The sequence below is a fragment of the Crinia signifera genome, chromosome 6 (assembly GCF_055691185.1).
Source record: "Crinia signifera chromosome 6, ASM5569118v1, whole genome shotgun sequence".
Taxonomy (NCBI): domain Eukaryota; kingdom Metazoa; phylum Chordata; class Amphibia; order Anura; family Myobatrachidae; genus Crinia; species Crinia signifera.
The window spans coordinates 178,075,957-178,094,589 of record NC_139222.1 but is presented as its reverse complement, the minus strand read 5'-3'; the positions used below and the strand labels follow the sequence as shown (position 1 = coordinate 178,094,589).

Sequence of the window (18,633 nt, the reverse complement as noted above, 5' to 3'; positions counted from 1 at the left end):
GACTTGACTCACACCTCTTGCATCCTTTGTTGCAACTTTCCACAGCTCAGGGTCCAAGACTTGCTCCAAATACAGCTTTCAGCACTGCCTGTTACTCTCTTCCCAGCTCCTCAGAGCAGCAGCATGCTTCCTCCTCTCACAGACTTCCTGTCCCAGCACACTCTCCTTCCAGTGCCCTTGCCCCTGCAGGCAATGCTGGGTCCTAAAGCCCTCCTTGACAGCACATTGCAGTCTTGTGCTGTCCACCTGTAAGAGGCTGCCAGAGAGTTAACCCCTGATGTGAACACTAACCCTTTCAATCTCTGAATAACTGTGTGGGGGTACCACAGACGCACCTATGGTGTGACATGTCCCGCTACCATAACCATAAAAGTTGCTAGGTATGAGAAGGTGTGATGGGCTAGTGAGCTCGGGGTTGAGTAAAATGTGAGGGGGAGGAGTGGGAGCTGTAGAAGGGGAGTAGCGAGGCATACTTGCCTACTTTTGAAAACTAGTTTCAGGGAGATTATAGTTGCTAATAGAATTTTGCAAAGTGCCCCATTGAGGGCGTGTCTAGTTCCATATATGGAGAGATTGTGAAAAGAGATTGTGAACATGGCACCTAGAAGCGTGGGTGTGTACTGCTACATCTCAGAGCAATCCTTTAACGTGACTTATATCCAAATGTAGATGAGCCCCAAAGTAATTAGTTAGAGCTACTATACTTTCTAAAGTGCTGGGAAATGGTGCTGATGATTCAATGTAAATGTATCTCTCTCATTCCTTTTTTTCCCCAAAAAATGTAACAGTGTAATGTGCGCTAGGTGAAATGAGGGAGATTGCTAGACTAATGAGGGAGATTGCTGCTATTTCAGGGAGTCTCCTGCAGAATGCAGAAGGGTAGGCAACTATGAGTGAGGTATGGAGAGAACTGGGAAGGAGAGAGCTACAGTACATAATGATAAGGCTATACAGGATGGAAATCGGGGCGATATGGAGGATGGTAACAGTAAAAGGCTTTTTTGGGGGAGGGGGTGTACAATAATGCTGTGACTAGGAACTGCCTGAACCCTAAATCCACCTCTGCCTTCAGCAGATAGGGCTGTAATTAGGGGTGTGGTGTAGCAACATTCCCGTAGACCCCGCTGTGGCTTGGAGGCAATGGGTGGCTTGTGAAAGCTGGGGGTATGGTGGGGACAACTGTTCTGGGCTGTCACGCCACTGTCAGTGCAGCAGAGAGGAGCCGCCAGCACTGTGGGAGTGATGTCCCTCTAAAAATGACTGTCGCCTCAGAGGAGTAAGGTTCTCCTCTGAGGCGACGGTCATTTTTAGAGGGACATCACTCCCACAGTGCTGGCGGCTCCTCTCTGCTGCACTGACAGTGGCGTGACAGCCCAGAACAGTTGTCCCCACCATACCCCCAGCTTTCACAAGCCACCCATTGCCTCCAAGCCACAGCGGGGTCTACGGGAATGTTGCTACACCACACCCCTAATTACAGCCCTATCTGCTGAAGGCAGAGGTGGATTTAGGGTTCAGGCAGTTCCTAGTCACAGCATTATTGTGCACCCCCTCCCCCAAAAAAGCCTTTTACTGTTACCATCCTCCATATCGCCCCGATTTCCATCCTGTATAGTTTTATCATTATGTACTTTGGGGATGGTAAAGGAAGCAGCAGCCATTTTGAGAGGGTCATTAACAATAGTATGAAGGGGCAGGTGTGAACAGCGCCCGGCGCAGGGAATGCGGCTTGAGTGGGGGATCCCCTGACAGGTACTATGGGGCAGATTTTTTTTTTTTTTTGGGGGGGGGGGGGGGGCAGAAGGGCGCAAAATTTGTAGTTATGACACTGGTAGGGCTCTTGGGGCAACACTGTCTTTACTCCATGGCACTTGCTTCTGCCTAGTAATATCCCTGGACCACCATCCTTAAGCAAGGATCGATGCTACAATGCCATTCTGACTGGGCTTTGGACACTCTGGTCAGGTTCCCTGCAGTCTGTATCCTCATGGCAGAATGGGCAGTGCTGCTCTTCCCGGTGCTGGCGGTAAGACCCACTCTGTGTGACATCATGCACTCATGGGGCGGAGCCTGCACGGGGTGCACTGCCTCTCTGTTACACAGTTGTTAGCAGCCTTTCAGAAATAGACATATTAGATAACAGTGCTATAAACAGCATAACATACATCATAATACACAAATTTATACATAAGACCCAAGGTAAAGTATTTACAGATGGGAATTTGTGTACAAATGGACAGCAGCAGTGAGGTATGCACACTTACCTGCCTCACGGAGATCATATGCTACTTCTGCAGTTCACACTGTTTTGCAATTCCAATCACCTAGGCTGAGTTAATTATCTGGTGTTAAGTCTATTTTTAACATCAGTTAACAAATTGAACCCGTGTTTTAGCAAAAGCAATATGAAAGGCAGAAGACTTTACGAAGTCAGGTTAATAATACTGCTTTCACATTGCAGAAATGGGTAATGACACGGTATTCTTAAATGGGACTTTAAAACGGGTCTGAGCCTTGAGACCTTTCACATTGCAGGTGAAAACAGTTTTAAAAATCATGTAATACCATTCAAACATTCAACCCGTTTAACCCCCAAGGGACACGTTGTTCAAGCTATTGAAATAGAGCTGTTCAAACTGCCAAAAAAAAACGGCTTTAAAACGTGTAGGACTCTGCTTTTTAACCGTGTTGAAATACCGGTTAACTTTAACCGGTAAATCAACTCTGGCACTTTCACATTGCAGCCTTAAATGTTTTAAAATGGAAAAAAAAACGTTAATATACCGTTTTAATAGTGCGATGTGAAAGGGGTATTAGAATTGTATAAATAAATGTTAATTTATCAGGCTTGCTGATATTTGTAAATAAATAATACAAATACAAGGGTTAGATACTTCCACACAGTGGCGTAACTATAGCTCCGCAGCCCCCGCGGTGGCGGGGGGGGCAGAGAAATTGGGGGCGCCGCCGGGGGGGCTGCGGGGCTATAGTTACCCGCGGTCTGCGTCTCGCCTGGCTCTCTGTCGGGACCTTCCTGACGTCACGGTCCCGGCCGGCTCCTGCTGCAATGAAAACTGACAATTAGAAAATGGCTGCCCCCATACTGCAGACAGTTTTCTGTCTGCAGTATGGGGGGCAGCCATTTTTTAAGAGTCCGTTTTCATTGTAGCAGCAGGAGCCGTCCGGGACCGTGACGTCAGGAAGGTCCCGACAGAGAGCCGGGCGAGACGCAGACCGCGGGTAAGAAGGGGGGGGCAGGTTAGGTGCGGCGGGGGGCGCTAAATAGTTAGTTACGCCCCTGCTTCCACAGATATTCCTGGGCCATATTTGTTGGAGACCATAATTTGGCAAACACTGCAAAGTAGCTAATATCCCTTTATTATAAATAATGAAATTGTTCATTAGTGTACTCCTCTTTACAGAATCAGAGGAAAGGCATACTGTAGTTATGCAATGAAGACTATTCTGTCAGCGAACTCTTCTGCTAGGGACTGCATTGAGATTTTGTCTGTTATCCCAGCTCCCCTTCTGTCCTGTGGCTTCTGCTTGTATGAAAATGGACCATCAAAAAATGTCCGCCCCCATACAGCAGACAGTTTTAGAGAACTGTCTGCTGTATGAAGGCGGAAATTTTATGATGGTCCATTTTCATGTCAGCACTGCAGAAGCCAGGGCAGGAGGGGAGCCGGGATCGCTGCGCAGACGGGGAAATCTGCGGGTCCCGGCCACAGCACAGCGGCATTACAATAGCCCCGCAGACCCCCGGCGCCTGCACTTACACAGCGCCCCGACCGCGGGGTCTGCGGGCCTATTGTTACGCCACTGCTCTACTATATTTGCCCATTCTCTCTACCTGCTGCCTCATGTCCTGACCATCCCTGCCATGCTCACTTCTTGCCTCAGGTCTCCTTACCTGCACCTCATGTCACCTGTCTGTCTCCCCCTCCCTCTAGACTAGACTGTAAGCTACTTATGCTGGGTACACACCAGGACGACTAGGGCCCGATCCCCTCAATCTAGATCCAATTCCGACCAATTGGATGTAGATTGTGTGGTGATTGGGCCCTTTTCTGTCCTGGTGTGGACCGATACCGATCCGATGCGCGGTCCCGCGGGTCGGTCGGTTGTTATTGAGATCCTACCTGCTGCAGGTAGGATCTGAATGACGACCATACAGCCGGGTGCGGGTCGCCATCGGATCGGACCCGCTCACGGTGCACATCGTGAGCGGGTCGTGCCCCCCCCCCCCCCCCGCGTCACCGTGAGCGGGTCGGACGAGACACTGACGACCCGCTCACGATGTGCATCGTGAGCGGGTCGTCCTGGTGTGTACCCTGCATAAGAGCAGGGCCCTCTTCCCTCACAGCACTCTTCTTGCATTTAAATTACAGTTCTCTTAGGGGAACATTTACCAAGATCGGAATTAACAATGCGATCTGGGCGGAATATTACCGCCCAGGATCGCATTGTAAAATGCAATCATATCACCGGAATGTATTACCTGCTGTACGCAGGGACAGGGCCCTGAAAGGAGCCTGTCCCTGCGATGCCCGGAGCCGGAAGCCGGGTGGTCTGCGCAGGCGCGGTTACGTGCTGACCCCCATGCGACCTCGCTGACCTAACTGCCGCTCGGTCAGTGCGATATGTAGCCGTAGGCTACAATGGGCTATCGCCATATCAGAATGGCGGTAGCCCAGGGGTGCAAAGCCGGGCTGCCCAATGTTGATACCTAGAAACCTATGGGGGGTGCGGCCAGCGGCACTGCAGGGGGGATCGCAGCAGGGATCAGAGATTCCTGCTGTGGTCCCCCTTTAATACATTTTAGTGATACTTAATATTTGCGGTTAACCCCCGAAAACGGGTATTTTCTGGGATTTAGCCGCAAATCTTACTTGATAAATGGGCCCCTTACTCACCTACAATCTATACCTGCATCTATTCTCATTCACTTCCCTATACTGTATCTCAGCTGTATTGTGCACTAAGAATTGTGTTTTAATTGTGTTGTGTTTAATTCTGTGTACCCTGTACTGTTCTAATGTGTTCTATATGTACGGTGCTGCGTACCACTTGTGGCGCCTTATAAATAAAAATATAATAATAAAAATAACCCGGCTATCTATGTAGAATAAAGGCATCAGAATTTGAACGTTTCTCTGTAATTCCTCCCACAGTCACTGATCAAAGAATGCAGGTCTATGCTGCCACCTACTGGCTGTTTCACAATTAACATGGTAAGAGAATGTGCACTAGAGCCCCATACATACTAGAAGATCCCCGCCGATATTGGCTGTGGTGGGGTGCCGGCATCGGCAAGTGCATGCCGGTGGGAAGGGGCGTGGTCCTCGTTAACGAGGACCTCCCTGGTCTGCACATGCAGGACGATGGAGGTGTAGTTAACAATGAGTGCATTGTTAATGATATTGGGTTTACATACCGCCCAACTGTCTCTATTTTCAGGGGACATTACCATTTTTTGGGGGGACTGTCCCACTCGCGGTGGGGTGAGGGTGCAGTTTGTAGTTCCCCTGCCTGCTGCTGCTCTGCCTAGCAGGCACGGTGCATGCCCAGCAGTTCACAGAGCGTTGGCCATATCCCCAGCAGTAAAATGGGGGCGTGGCTTCACACAAGACGATATGCACTAAAATCTATTTAACAATATTGTTATCCAGCATATTGTTTAAAAAGCTTGTGTTAAAACAGATAGCAAATGTTTCTCAAACTTCCCCAGAGTACCCCCACATTTGGGGCACACTGCATCCATTCAAACCCCCCCCCCAAAAAGCGAAAAACCCCATGTCGACCTTTTGAATGATGACCTAACCCATGTCGATGTAATGACCCTGTTGACTTCATGGCCCTGTTGACCTAGACTCATGTCGACCTTCCTGCATGTCAACATAGACACATGTCGACCTAAATGCATGTCGACATAATGGTGTCGACCTAATGACTGTCTAACAACTTGCTGGTGACCAACTGATCCATACCCGAGTATATTGTGGTTGTTTAGCTGAGAGCTTTTTAACAAAGGGTTCCTGGGGTTACAGTTGGAGAGTGAGGGAAGGCTCCATCCATTACGCCTAGTTCGCATCTTAGGGGCTGTATCCTCAGAGCATGCTAACTATTGTTTTCTGCATGAGGGTGTCTTAAGGCTGCTTGTCTAATCATTATCTCTATTTATTGTAGCGCTAACCAGGAGCACTTACGTTTAGATAGCGCCGAACTGCCAAGGTGGTTTTTTTTTTTTACTTTTCTGTTTAATAAAACTGGCTGAGGGAAGTTGCACCAGAAACCTTGGACTTATTTGTTGTCTCATCTAACCCAATGAAATGGGACCTGTTCCCCTTACAATGCGACAACTCCATTAAAGAAAACTCTAGATATTAACAGATCCAGGACCATTTTTTGACCACCCACCCCATGCCCTGCTTCGGAACTGGGCTGCACACAATTCGATCGGTCATACTGAAATTATCACTATGAGGAACGCACCCACAGCCCACAAAACAACACTGACATACAACATAACCATTACTTACTGTTTGAGGATTGCAGGATATGGCAGACAGGAACCTCAGTAAATGTATTAAAATACACATTAGAAATTGATGTGAAATATTTAAGTTGTTGTCTTTTAAGACCATTCTGCCGCGGGACTAGGAACTGTAGTTCCCTGAACAAATTCAGGAGTTGATGGAGGAGCAGGAGGTGTGTGGTAGACAGGGCCGGTGCTAGGGTGTCCGGCGCCCTCCTGCAAACCATAATTTTTGCGCCCTTTCACATTGCCATTGCAACAAGCTGCAGCCCGATTGTGGGAGTGTATGCAACATGTGATCCTATGGAGGATCTCGGGTGCATGTACATGTATGCATACACCATCTCAGTGCTGTGTCTCAAAATGTTGCAGGCACTAAAGATGCCCATACATGCTGCGAGAATCGCATATGTTGTGGGCTAGATCGCATCGCACGGCATGCATGTAATGTGTGTGTGATGCGTTCCAAAAGCAGTACAAAAAGTATGTGCAGCACATACTTTTTGTACTGTGCTATGCGATCCCCGCGGGAGCGCACATTGTATCGCATGCTTCTACTGCAGGAGGCAGTGACAGTGAGGGCTGAGGAAGCTTTAGCAGAGCAGGGAGGGAGACGGCGCCTTTTCAGCATGGCGCCTCCCTGCTTTGCAGGAGCTGCTGAGTGGGTAGCGCCGGCCCTGGTAGTAGAACTACTGAGGTGGTCCAGATATAGGATATTTTCATAAGTGTTACTCAAGAACCAAGGTATGCTAGGAATGCTGGTGTTCAGAACTAACCAACTGCAAAATTATTATTTATTATTATTATTATAATTATTAACAGTTTCTTATGTAGCGCAGCAAATTCAGCTGCGCTTTACAATTGTAAACAACAGTGACAGAACAGAATGGAGTAATAACGGACAGATATAGAGATAGGAACGCCCTAGTCATAAGCTTACGATCTAAAGGAAAATAGGTGCTGACACACAAGGAACAGGTGCAATCTATTGCATAATGGTCCAGACAGATTGCAAAGGTTCCTACCCAGGGGGTATTAGGATGTGAAATTGAAGAAAGATAAAATATGTGGTTATATGTGGACTGTATAGTCTAGAAGAAATTCTTATTGAGTGTGGGAATTGGCATTACACAGAGTGGGCGCAACCTGAAAAAGTCCTGTAATCGTGAGTGGGTGCGAGGAATGAGCATGGAAAAGAGTCACCATATCTTGTGCAGAGCAGGTAGATCAGGTTGGAAGAGAGTTTAGGATAAGCACAGAGATGTACAGATGTAGCGCCTGTCATTCTCGCGTGCGTCCCCTTACTACGGAGCTCCCCGCCGGTCCCCACCACTTCGCCGCCAGTCCCTGTCGCCCAATTCCCCCTCCATGCTCCCCCTAACCCAGCCCAACTCCCTGAAGCGGAGATGGGCAGGGTTCGCACCCCCCGCCGACAGGAAACTGGGACGTGTGTGCATGTGGGAAGCTTGCACGTCCCAGTCAGATGGAGCACCGGTTCGCCAGAGGGGGGCAGTCTGGCGAGCCCCACCACTGAATGTAGGGTGCTCCATCTGTATGTTGGTTAATAGCCTTGGATGTAAGTAAAAGTATTTTATATTGAATACAGTAGAATGGTAACCAATGGAGAGATTGACAGAGCAGATCAGCACACGGTAAACACTTAGGGCCTTATTCTGGTTGGTGCGGTCCATTCCGAATTCCTTCGGAGTGTGCTTTTTAGCCGTCTGCGCATGCATAGGCAACGCAATGCGCATGTGCCGCGCATGGTCTCCGTACTCGTTCTCACTAATACCGTCCAGAAATGTGCACCGAATTGACTCGGGAAATATGGGCGTAATATGGGCGTCATTCGGACCTACACAAGGGCGTGGTTTCAAAGTGGGAAAAACTGGGCGTAAATATGGGCGTACACGAGGGAGTGCACTAACTGTGGTAGGCGTGCATTCGGACAGCACACCGACTGCAAACGAACCAACATGCATGAAATATGCGGTCTTCATAAGCAAGTTTCACTTTGCAGAGACCACTTGTTCATGTGCTAGGCATTCGGTTCGCCCAATTAGTACGCCAGCACCTGAAGCACTCTCAGCTGAACACAATACAATCCACTCCTCTACTCATTAGTCATTAATTACACTCTTTTCATTGCTTCAATTGGAAGCATTGCTGCCTAAATGGACCATTACTCAAAACACAAATATAAGCTGAAAACACCACTGCATGTTTGCTATTTTACCCACATTTACACTGCAAGCAATGGTCAGAAACTGGTACCACTAATATAATTTCACATGTCACTTTTACATTCAGCAATAACAGCACACATTTGGGGGTAAAAATAACATTTATTAAATTTGTGGAAAACATATGAATTGTCTAGCATGTTATTTGGCACATGCCAAAAAAGAAAGGTAACATACAAATAATTAGAACACAAAACAAACATGTATAAAATTTTTGGCATTTCATACATAGCCACAGCAGAATCATTAGGAACACATCAGGTGGCTTCACAAGAAGCCTATTTTGCGGAAATATGCCGCATCGGTGCGTACGGGCAGCTTCCCGTCCGTTCTGACGCTGTAAGACCGTGCAGAATCTTTGTGTGCCCACCGCACACGCACAGTTTGGATGTAGTCCGAAGACACACCCTCTTCGTAGAGAGTGAGTCCGTCAGATTGCGGAGGACCTGTGGGCGTTTGTTCTTACCATGTCCGCACAGCGTGGCGTTCGGTCAGCTCCGAAAGAATTTGGAACGGACCGCACCAATCAAAATAACCTCCTTAGTGAGGAAAATTAGCCTTGCAGCTGCATTCAGATTGGAAAAGAGTGGTGAGAGTCTGTTTTTGGTAAGACCAGTATCAATAATTAATGCAGGAGATAATAAGTGTATGGATAAGAGTTTTTGCAGTGTGTTGTGTAATATATGGTCATATTCTGCATATGTTTATTTAGATTATGTAACATGACTCCAAGACATTAAAAGTGGGGAACAGAAGACAGTTCAGAGTTAAGGATGACACCTACTGTAGGCAGCGAGCTTGTGAGGAGAGCAGGAAAAAGCTAATGAAAAATGTTTTCAGGTTTTTCTGTTTTCTGCAGCGGGAATCACAGACAAATGAAACACAAGTGAAAAGTGCAGCTACATGATCTTCCCCATTGTCACAAAACGAATACTTTAAATAAGCACCCCAACTGTATTCATTGATATAAATGTTATAGAGAAATGAAACTACAGTAATATGACTTTTTTGCAGCACAACTATTAACATGTGCAAATGATGCACTTGGAAGCAGTTCTATTGATCTGAATTACAGACCAGAGGAGGCATTTTCCGAGGCTCTTGGTGTAGGAGAATCACAAAGCTAGCTGATCCATTGAGATGCATAGCTGATCCTGGGTAGGGTCTACAATACAAGTTACAGAGAAAGAACATATTAGTCATTGGTAACAAGATAATATTACCCTTCAAGTTCCAATCAATAATGGAAGTAGTATGTCTGGGGAAGCTGATTCATTTTAATTTGTACTTTTTGGTAATATATGATAAAATGAATAAAATGGCAGGGGGACATCATGATAGAGAAGGGGGGGGAAGGTTGCTATCTGTGCACATCCTCTGGAAAAGTGGGTGTGGTCTTAGAAAGAGGAGTGGCCTCAAAGGGAATGCCATATTTCTATGATGGGGAGAGGGTGACAGGAGAGATAAAGAGTGATGCAGAGTAGGCAGTGAGTGACAGGGAACCGGAGAAAGACGGTAGGTGACAGTGAGAAGGTGACGGAAAGGCTGACAGGGAAAGAATGACGGAGAAAGGCAGTGGTTTACAGGGAATAGCAGTGGATGACAGGCAGTGGGTGATGCCAGGGAGATGAAGTGGATGACAGGCAATTGGTGACAGGCAGTGAGTGGTGCCAGGGAGAGGCAATAGTGATCAGGGCCGCCAATAGGCGGGTGCTGTGGGTACAGCTAACCCAAGCCATGGCCTTTAGAAAGGCCTGGGCAGCTAAATTTGCCCACTGCAACCCCCCACCTGAACAAAGCAGGTCCGGCAGCGCAAACTTATTCAACCCAGGACGCTGGTGGACAATTAAAATGCTGCACCGGCTTTTGAGCCAATCAGAGCTTGCGTACACGAGCTCTGATTAGCTAACCAGCCTGTACTGCATTTTAATTAGCCGCCTGCATCCTGAGTTGAAGAAGCCTGCGTTCCGGGACCTCCGGGTTGCAGCTCAGTGGAAGAGGAGATGGGGGAGCCGGAGCTGGGTTACGGTAAGTCAGATTCCTGAGGGCGGGCCTGATAGTGAAAGGAAGGGTGTCGCCAAGGAGAGGCAGTGGTTTACAGCAGAAAGATGCATTGGGTAATTGCGGGGGAGAGGGTGACAGCAGGGGGCGATGCCAGGGAGATGGTACCAGCAGTAGGTGAATGGAATAGGAGTACAGCAGTAGGTGACGGGCAGGGAGAGAAAGGGCATGTGAGAGGGCGGAGAAAGCACAGTGGGATATGCATTATTAGGATGTAGGAATAATTGATTTATTACCACATGGAGAAACAGATGGGTCTTTTTGAGGCCTGGGTACATCATATAATTCTGAGTTATAACAGGTGTGACTTTGATTGCCTTTATGGAGATGTAAAAGAAAATGTTAACATTACGTGAAACAATAAGTACATTTATATAAATAACTTTTTCATCTTCATGTAGTACAAAACTTAAAAGTAAGAGTAAAGTCAGACCTTACGCTGAAAGCTGAGTTATCTAGCATAGGCCCTTACAAAATATAATATGGACTTAGATAATAGAAATATGTACAAAATTAAAATCATAAAACTATTATCATTAACAAAGGAGCCGGACCATCAGGTGCTGGATGATCACTATTGTACCTGTATAAGTACACTGTAGGTAGTTTTGGGTAGAAGAATTTAACAATCAAAAGATCGGAGATGCTCACATGATAATAATGTTAACTGTGTTGGCTTTATAATTTCAAAAGAAGCTGTAAAGCAGACACTATTAAAATGCTTTAAAGCATATTATTAATATTAGCATCCCAGGTTTGACCTTACACTGTCCCCGTTATCATTCTGCAATGAGTATGCTATATGTTAACAATACTGGAGGAAAGCCTGGGGGTAGCCCAGCATCCTAAAAAGTCATAGGGAACATCCACGCAGTCATGTAAATGGGGGTGTGCCACACAACTCAGCCCCCTTTCCGACAAGGCTCTGCCTTTAGCAAACCCAGAGTCCCATTTTCAATAAAGGATGTATGTTGTTTATACTGTACTTGGGAGACTTGTGTGTTATAGTTACCCCCTGCTGGTTGCTCTGGTTCTTGAGGCAGCTCAAAGACATTGTCATTTAGGGTGGAATCTGGGCTTAACACGCCCTGGTCACTGTCCCCAGACACCGAATGACCCCTTTGTACCATCTCTGGGACATCGTACCTTAAATAAGAATGAAAGTAGCTCACTGACAGGTCCAATATGAGAAATTAGATTTAAAAAGCGATAAAATGGAGAGTGATAACCTACCAACGAACCAGCTCAAAACTGCATTTTTTCAGTTACAGCCTGAAACATGACAGTTAGGAGCTGATTGGCTGGTACTTTATCACTCTCCATTTTATCACTTTTAAGGCTTAGTATATCTGGCCCAAAGCCAGATGTACTAAGACGTACACTGGAAGTTGCAAACAAATTAGTTAGAGTTAATCAATAAAATATGTTTTATTGTTCACAGGATTATCTTATTCTATTATTCTATTCTTATTCTATTTATGGATTGATAGAAGAAAAAAACCAATGTATTTAACAGCATTTAAAGTTTATTGGTTTATATGCATTGTGGACCAAAATAGTTCATTCAGGGTAGAGACTTATGGAAAGGTTTCTGTAAGTACTGACCCACTATATAGCTTTAATGGATGCTGTTGCTAGCTAATTAGAATCAGTATATATATATATTTTTTGCAATAGAAGTTTTATAGGAACTTTTTACCGGAACATCCTCCACCCAACTAGCAAAAGCGCTGGTGAGCTGTTACTAACCAGCCTCATCAGTAGGGAGCATTGATAATCTCTGTGTTGTGGATCAGTGTATTCATGGATGACCGACCGCTAAGCAGAAGTGGGGTCACATTTATTCCTTAAAACTGAACAGATAAGATATAATCTGATTTTAAGATACTGTCAAGTTGGCAATATCATGTATATATATATATATATATATATATATATATATATATAGAGAGAGAGAGAGAGAGAGAGAGAGAGAGAGAGAGAGAGAGAGAGAGAGAGAGAGAGAGAGAGAGTTAGAGTTAGTTTGGGCTGCAGTGCAGTCCATCATTCTAACAGGGGAGCCACACCAACTGCTACCCCAAACTTTGCCAGCTAGGACACATTGTCAGTTGGTGTGGCTCCCCTATTTTTAGTTTAGAATCCGCTGCAGTCCCACCTCTGGAGCCAGCACAGGTGCCAATATATCTGTCTGTCACAAAAATACTTCATTCTGAAGTGGTTGAACTGAATACATAAGCAGAGACAGTACAAAAAAAAAATTTCAACAGAAAAGTGCAAAAGGCCCCCATAGACTAGAGTGAAATAGTGCCAAATAACATGTGTTTGACATTCACTCCAACCCGATGCGCAGTCCCGTGTGCAATGGGTTGGAGTCAGAAGTTGGACTTGCTGCACGTAAGATAAATGGTATATGTAGCCATCAGCGGCACATTGCGGGTGCATTTTAGCACCTGCAATTTATCCCATCTGACTTCCCTTAAACTCCTTTTACATACAATAAATTTCATTCCGGGTAGGTTTCTGGTGGATGTTCTGCCCAGACGACAGTGCGGAGAGTAGTCCATAGGCTACAATGGGCTACCGTCAGATGGCAGTAGCTCTGGGGGCCAACCAATATCCATAAAGCCTTGCATTCCAGATATTGGTAAATTGTCCAGCATTGCATCCCATAGAACAAAAGGACAGAGAAGAATGTCTTTTTTGTTGGCGCACGAAAAGAGGTTTTAGAGAAAATGTATGAATTAAAAAGTTTTTCTTTATTTGATTAAACTTAAAATAAAACTGGCCAATATGTGAAATATTCTATGTACATATATATGTATGAAGAACCCTTTCTTAAATTTATGGGTCTTAAATAGTAAATTACACTTTAATTGTGATCTGTGTCCTTTATTTTATATTAAATTATGTTAGGTCCTTATATACTAGGGAGTTTTACTTATTCTGTAAGGTCGTGGGTACGTTAGTCCTTAACTGTATTTATTGAATCATTCATAGTCTATTGTTGACAGTGTTACTCACAAGGGAGTAACACTGTCAACAATAGACTATGAATGATTCAATAAATACAGTTAAGGACTAACGTACCCACGACCTTACAGAATAAGTAAAACTCCCTAGTATATAAGGACCTAACATAATTTAATATAAAATAAAGGACACAGATCACAATTAAAGTGTAATTTACTATTTAAGACCCATAAATTTAAGAAAGGGTTCTTCATACATATATATGTACATAGAATATTTCACATATTGGCCAGTTTTATTTTAAGTTTAATCAAATAAAGAAAAACTTTTTAATTCATACATTTTCTCTAAAACCTCTTTTCGTGCGCCAACAAAAAAGACATTCTTCTCTGTCCTTTTGTTCTGTTGTTAAAATTATTGTCTTTGGCTGCACCCCCTCTGAGATTTATAATTGACAAATATCTCGTTTGGGGCAACTTGGGTGCTGTAGCACCAGCTTGTGCGGATTTATCCCCCTCCCCTTATCCCTAAAAACCTTCGTATTGCATCCCATAGAAACTGACTGTGGACTCGGCTGCCGGTGGAAATGGAGGGATTGCACTGGATATCGGTATCTGCTACGGTCCCTCCTTTGTACATGTTGGGGGCATTTCATATTTGCAGATAACCCCCGAAAATGAGTGTTTTGGGGGATATAGCTGCAAATATACTTTGATAAATGAACCCCATAAACATTGCTGTATATGTAGCCATGAGTCAGACACACCTGTGGCCACCTTTCTGTATGGTAACAATAAGCTTCTTACTTTGTAGTGAGAATCCCCCTGTATATGCTGAATATCCAGGTGTCTGCATGTGGAAGCCTGTCCCAATCATTGTTTACCATGTCTATCCACCACCATTGCTATAAGTATCTGGACTTGCACCCACACTAAGCTGGCAGCGATAGATCTTGTAAAATTGGTATCCGATTTCCATCCATGGACAGATCAATCCATACCCCCTAGTGATTCTCCATCTATCTGCTTATGGTTATGAAGCCAGGGTCTATTCACCTCTGCTCTACAAAGCAGAGTAGCAAGTGTCAGGGGGAGTTCCAACTGCCCCCCCTTCAATGCGGGACACTGCTGCCGGTGGGTGGGATGTGGGACAGTCACAAAAAAATCGTAAAAATTGGGAGTTATGATTTTTAAATACAATTCTAGAGTCTGCCTGTATAGACATCATAACCACTCACATACCACGTGCAGGAGGAGCTATGTCGCCCAGGTCCTGGAAGCTGCATGGATTTCCACAAGAGTTTTATCCACACTTCACGCTGATCTTCTGATTCTGCACTCTGCAAATAACACAAAAAATGTGTTGCTTAAACACCTATCAAACCAAGGGCCTAGTTAAGACTTGTTTGCAAAATACATTTTTTTCTCTAATAGACAAAACCATGAACCTCAGTCTTCACTAGCCTCTGCAGTTTTTGTTTGTCATTCTCGCTTGCGCCACCGTACCAGATTGTGATCGAGGAACAGAAGCTGTGTGTTTTGCATACACATCCAGACAACGTCAGGGTTTCACCCCTAAACGCTGACTTCCTGTCAGTCGAGCTCCGGCCACATTGCATTTATGATCCATATGCAATTTTAGCCGCTATTTGCCCTCACTCATGAGCGATGAGTTCGGTACACATGCACTTGGTTTTAATAATATTTTGAATTGCAAATTCTGTAATTAGCTATCCATGCTGAATTAGCCCTTTGCAGCTACCACATCTAGCCTATGGGCTACAGATCGCATTGCTGGCCAGACAGAGGGTTGCCCCAGAACCCACCCTGGAAGTGGCCACTGTGCGGTCACTGGTTACTGGGCATGCGCAGCTCTGCCGGCAGAGCAAATCACAGGAACAGGCTACTTTCAGAGATATATTCAGTCCGGAAAACATGGTCATCCCTGCCTCTCTGAGGTAAGGGGCAGATCCCTCATGCAGTGGGCCAGGGGTTAACTCATTGATAGTTTGGGTAGAAGTGGCCCTGATGCAATGTACCTGCTGAAACAACCCCTCTATTAAAACATGACATGCTAAAAATGGAAGTGTCTGTCCTAGCAAATTTGGCCACACATATTTACACAAGAGAAGGATTTTGTAGTGACACTCACAGATGGGTTATTTAAAATCGGGCCCTGTTTTTCTATTATTTTCAAATATTTGGAGAGCTCTGGTTGAGCGCTTTTTGTTTCATAGCTTCTCCCCAGTCCCCCAGGAGCCTGACAGGGCTAGCTGCCATTTTAGAAGTACTGTCTGGGAAAACTTTTAGGAATGAAAGTGTTTCATTGTATTTTTCCCTTAGTCTCTGTTGCATAAATCTTTTGTTGGTTCTGGGTTCCCAGGGGGAAGGTACAAGGGCCTAAGGTGGGCCATACATCAGACCGACTTCTTTCCTACCATCCAACTAAGCAATTTATCTGTCCAACTAAAACACCACCCCACACACTTAACCAACTTTTCCCATCAGACCAACTAATGCACCGGTTGGGCACTGTGCCTATCATATATTGGAGGTAGGGGCCCCTCCCACAACTTTGTTTTCCTAATGCCCCACAAGGCTTAACCCGGCCCCATAGATACCTCCTGTCATATGAATACAGTTGACTAAACTAGTTGTTCTCTGCTGTAACTTCAGCACTGAATCATTTAGCACTATAATATACAGAGAACTAATGCGCTTAAACTAATATATTAATCTAGTAAAAGAGGTTATTGTGTTGTATCTTAAAAGATTGAACATGTCTGCGAAAATAACATAATGAAATAGCCTAAATATTATGAGACATTTACCATGCCTCATATTGTGTAGACCTTCACCATCCATGCGTGATCCACCAGGCGCCATTCATATTCATATTTATTGCACCCTTGGCCATACATCAGAACATGTGATGATCCAAATAATCTGACTGAATTAACAGATTATAGCTGTCCTGCATTTCATGATGGCACCGGACCTTCCAGCCAGATCACAGTTGAATCATTTTATCCATTGTTTTTTTATTTATTTTTTAATAATTATCCTATGATCTTACCAACAGTTTTCTTTTTCCATTTTTCATGACAATCTCAAAGGTGAAATCTGTATCTGTGCTGGTCATACTTCTCACTGACTGGACCTATAAGTATGCAAAAAAACATTGTTGCTAAATATTATGTACCCATGGTTTTATATCATATAGAGAGTAGAACATAACATACGTCCATGGCTGGATAATACAGGGGTTCAAAATGTGTCATTTTAAATTATTATTGTTTGCTTTAGCTTCCATTTGTGTTCTAAGTTTTTTTGTTATTACTTATTCATTACTATCCACCTGATTAATTAAAGGTGGTGCACTGACATCAAGATTTTAAGTAAATTAAGCAGCCCACAACTGGAGACGTTCAACATTAACTGCAACCAGGGGCGGATTAAGGTCTGTGGGGGCCCTGGACAACAAAAATGTGGGGTCCCTGTCGCCCCGAGCTTAATCCGCCTCTGACTGCAACCAGTTTTACTCCCCCCGGAATTTGCCTTTATAGTTCTGGAGGGGATATATACCCCCCAAAGCAAGTGCAAATGAAGCCCAAAATCAACTGGCCACCAGGATAACAGACATGGAACTTAAACACTCGGACTTGCTGCTAATACTGATAGATGACCTCAACAGCGCCAACATGAGCAAAGAGCTACCAAGGTACAAGCAGCAAGTCAAATGTCACACCAGGCTGGGGAGAACACAACAAACCAGGCAAGATATGCTCTGCCAACAGGTATATGTTCATCTCAGCATCAGTCCATTTTTTTATGGTCTATTGCAGGGGTGGCCAACCGGTCAGAGGTAAAGAGCCGAAAAATATCGGTAGTCAAGCTAAAGAGCCGACATCATGCGCGCGCCGAAGGTGAAAGCGCCAAAAAAAGGGGCGTAGTCTATTTTGACCCCTTGGGTGGGTGTGATACAAATATGCCTCCAATAGTGCAGTGCCATATATACATATGCCCCCCACACGGTGCCAGGTATGCCCCTACGGTGCCAGAAAGCTGGTATGCCCCCACAGGGCTAAAAAGCTGGTATGCCCCCACAGTGCCACAAACTGCTATGCCCCCACAGTGCCACAAACTGCTATGCCCCCACAGTGCCACAAACTGCTATGCCCCCACAGTGCAAATTTCCCAGCAGCAGCACTCACCATTGTTGCTGCCTTGCTGCCGGGCGGGGAGAGGACAGTCTGGCGTCTCCCTGCAGTCCTGTCATGTCACTGAGGGGAGGAGAGCACAGCACAGCACAGGATACTGCGCATCTCCTTCCTCCTCACTTCCCGGTGACTGGGCCGTCCACCAATCAAAGCTCGCTGGCCGGCTCCTGATTGGCTGCTGGCCTGCGAGCTCTAATTAGCGGACGGCCCAGTCACAAGGATGCACAGTAAGGGGTAGGAGAGATGCGCGATGCGCACTGTCCTCCCCTCAGAAGGAGAAGGGATTCAGGGAACGGCAGCAAGGGGTACTGGGACGGACGGTGGGCGGCAGGCAGCAGGAGCCACACTTTACAAGGGGGGGAGAGCCGCATGAGGCTCAAGAGCCACGGGTTGGCCACCACTGGTCTATTGCTATAAGATTTCTTAGGGAAATTACACAAAAAAAATCACTGCACACTAAAATGCCTGAATAAGCATAGCAACACCATTCACAACAAGAGTAGAATAGTGTACTGTAGTCCCCTATAATTTTTCAAGTGCAAAAGTATTCCTCGCTCTAGATTTTTGTGTCAGTCACTGATGAATTGCACCATGCAACTCCT

The 18,633-nt window shown here is 45.4% G+C and overlaps 1 protein-coding gene across 2 annotated transcripts in view; it reads right to left on the bottom strand.

Moving 5' to 3' along the window:
• Positions 1-8,872: 8,872 nt before the first annotated feature.
• Positions 8,873-18,633, bottom strand: part of LOC146007156 (uncharacterized) — a 30,113-nt gene continuing 20,352 nt past the window's right edge. The window contains exons 4-8 of one of the 2 annotated variants that reach the window (XM_083145529.1): positions 16,888-16,971; positions 15,054-15,151; positions 11,855-11,988; positions 11,079-11,159; positions 8,873-9,946 (exon numbers count right to left, since the gene is read on the bottom strand). In XM_083145529.1, the coding sequence (XP_083001655.1) occupies positions 9,897-9,946; positions 11,079-11,159; positions 11,855-11,988; positions 15,054-15,151; positions 16,888-16,971 (447 nt within the window). In that variant the 3' untranslated portion in view covers positions 8,873-9,896. The remainder of the gene's footprint in view (positions 9,947-11,078; positions 11,160-11,854; positions 11,989-15,053; positions 15,152-16,887; positions 16,972-18,633) is intronic. The other variant, XM_083145530.1, reaches the window with a different exon arrangement.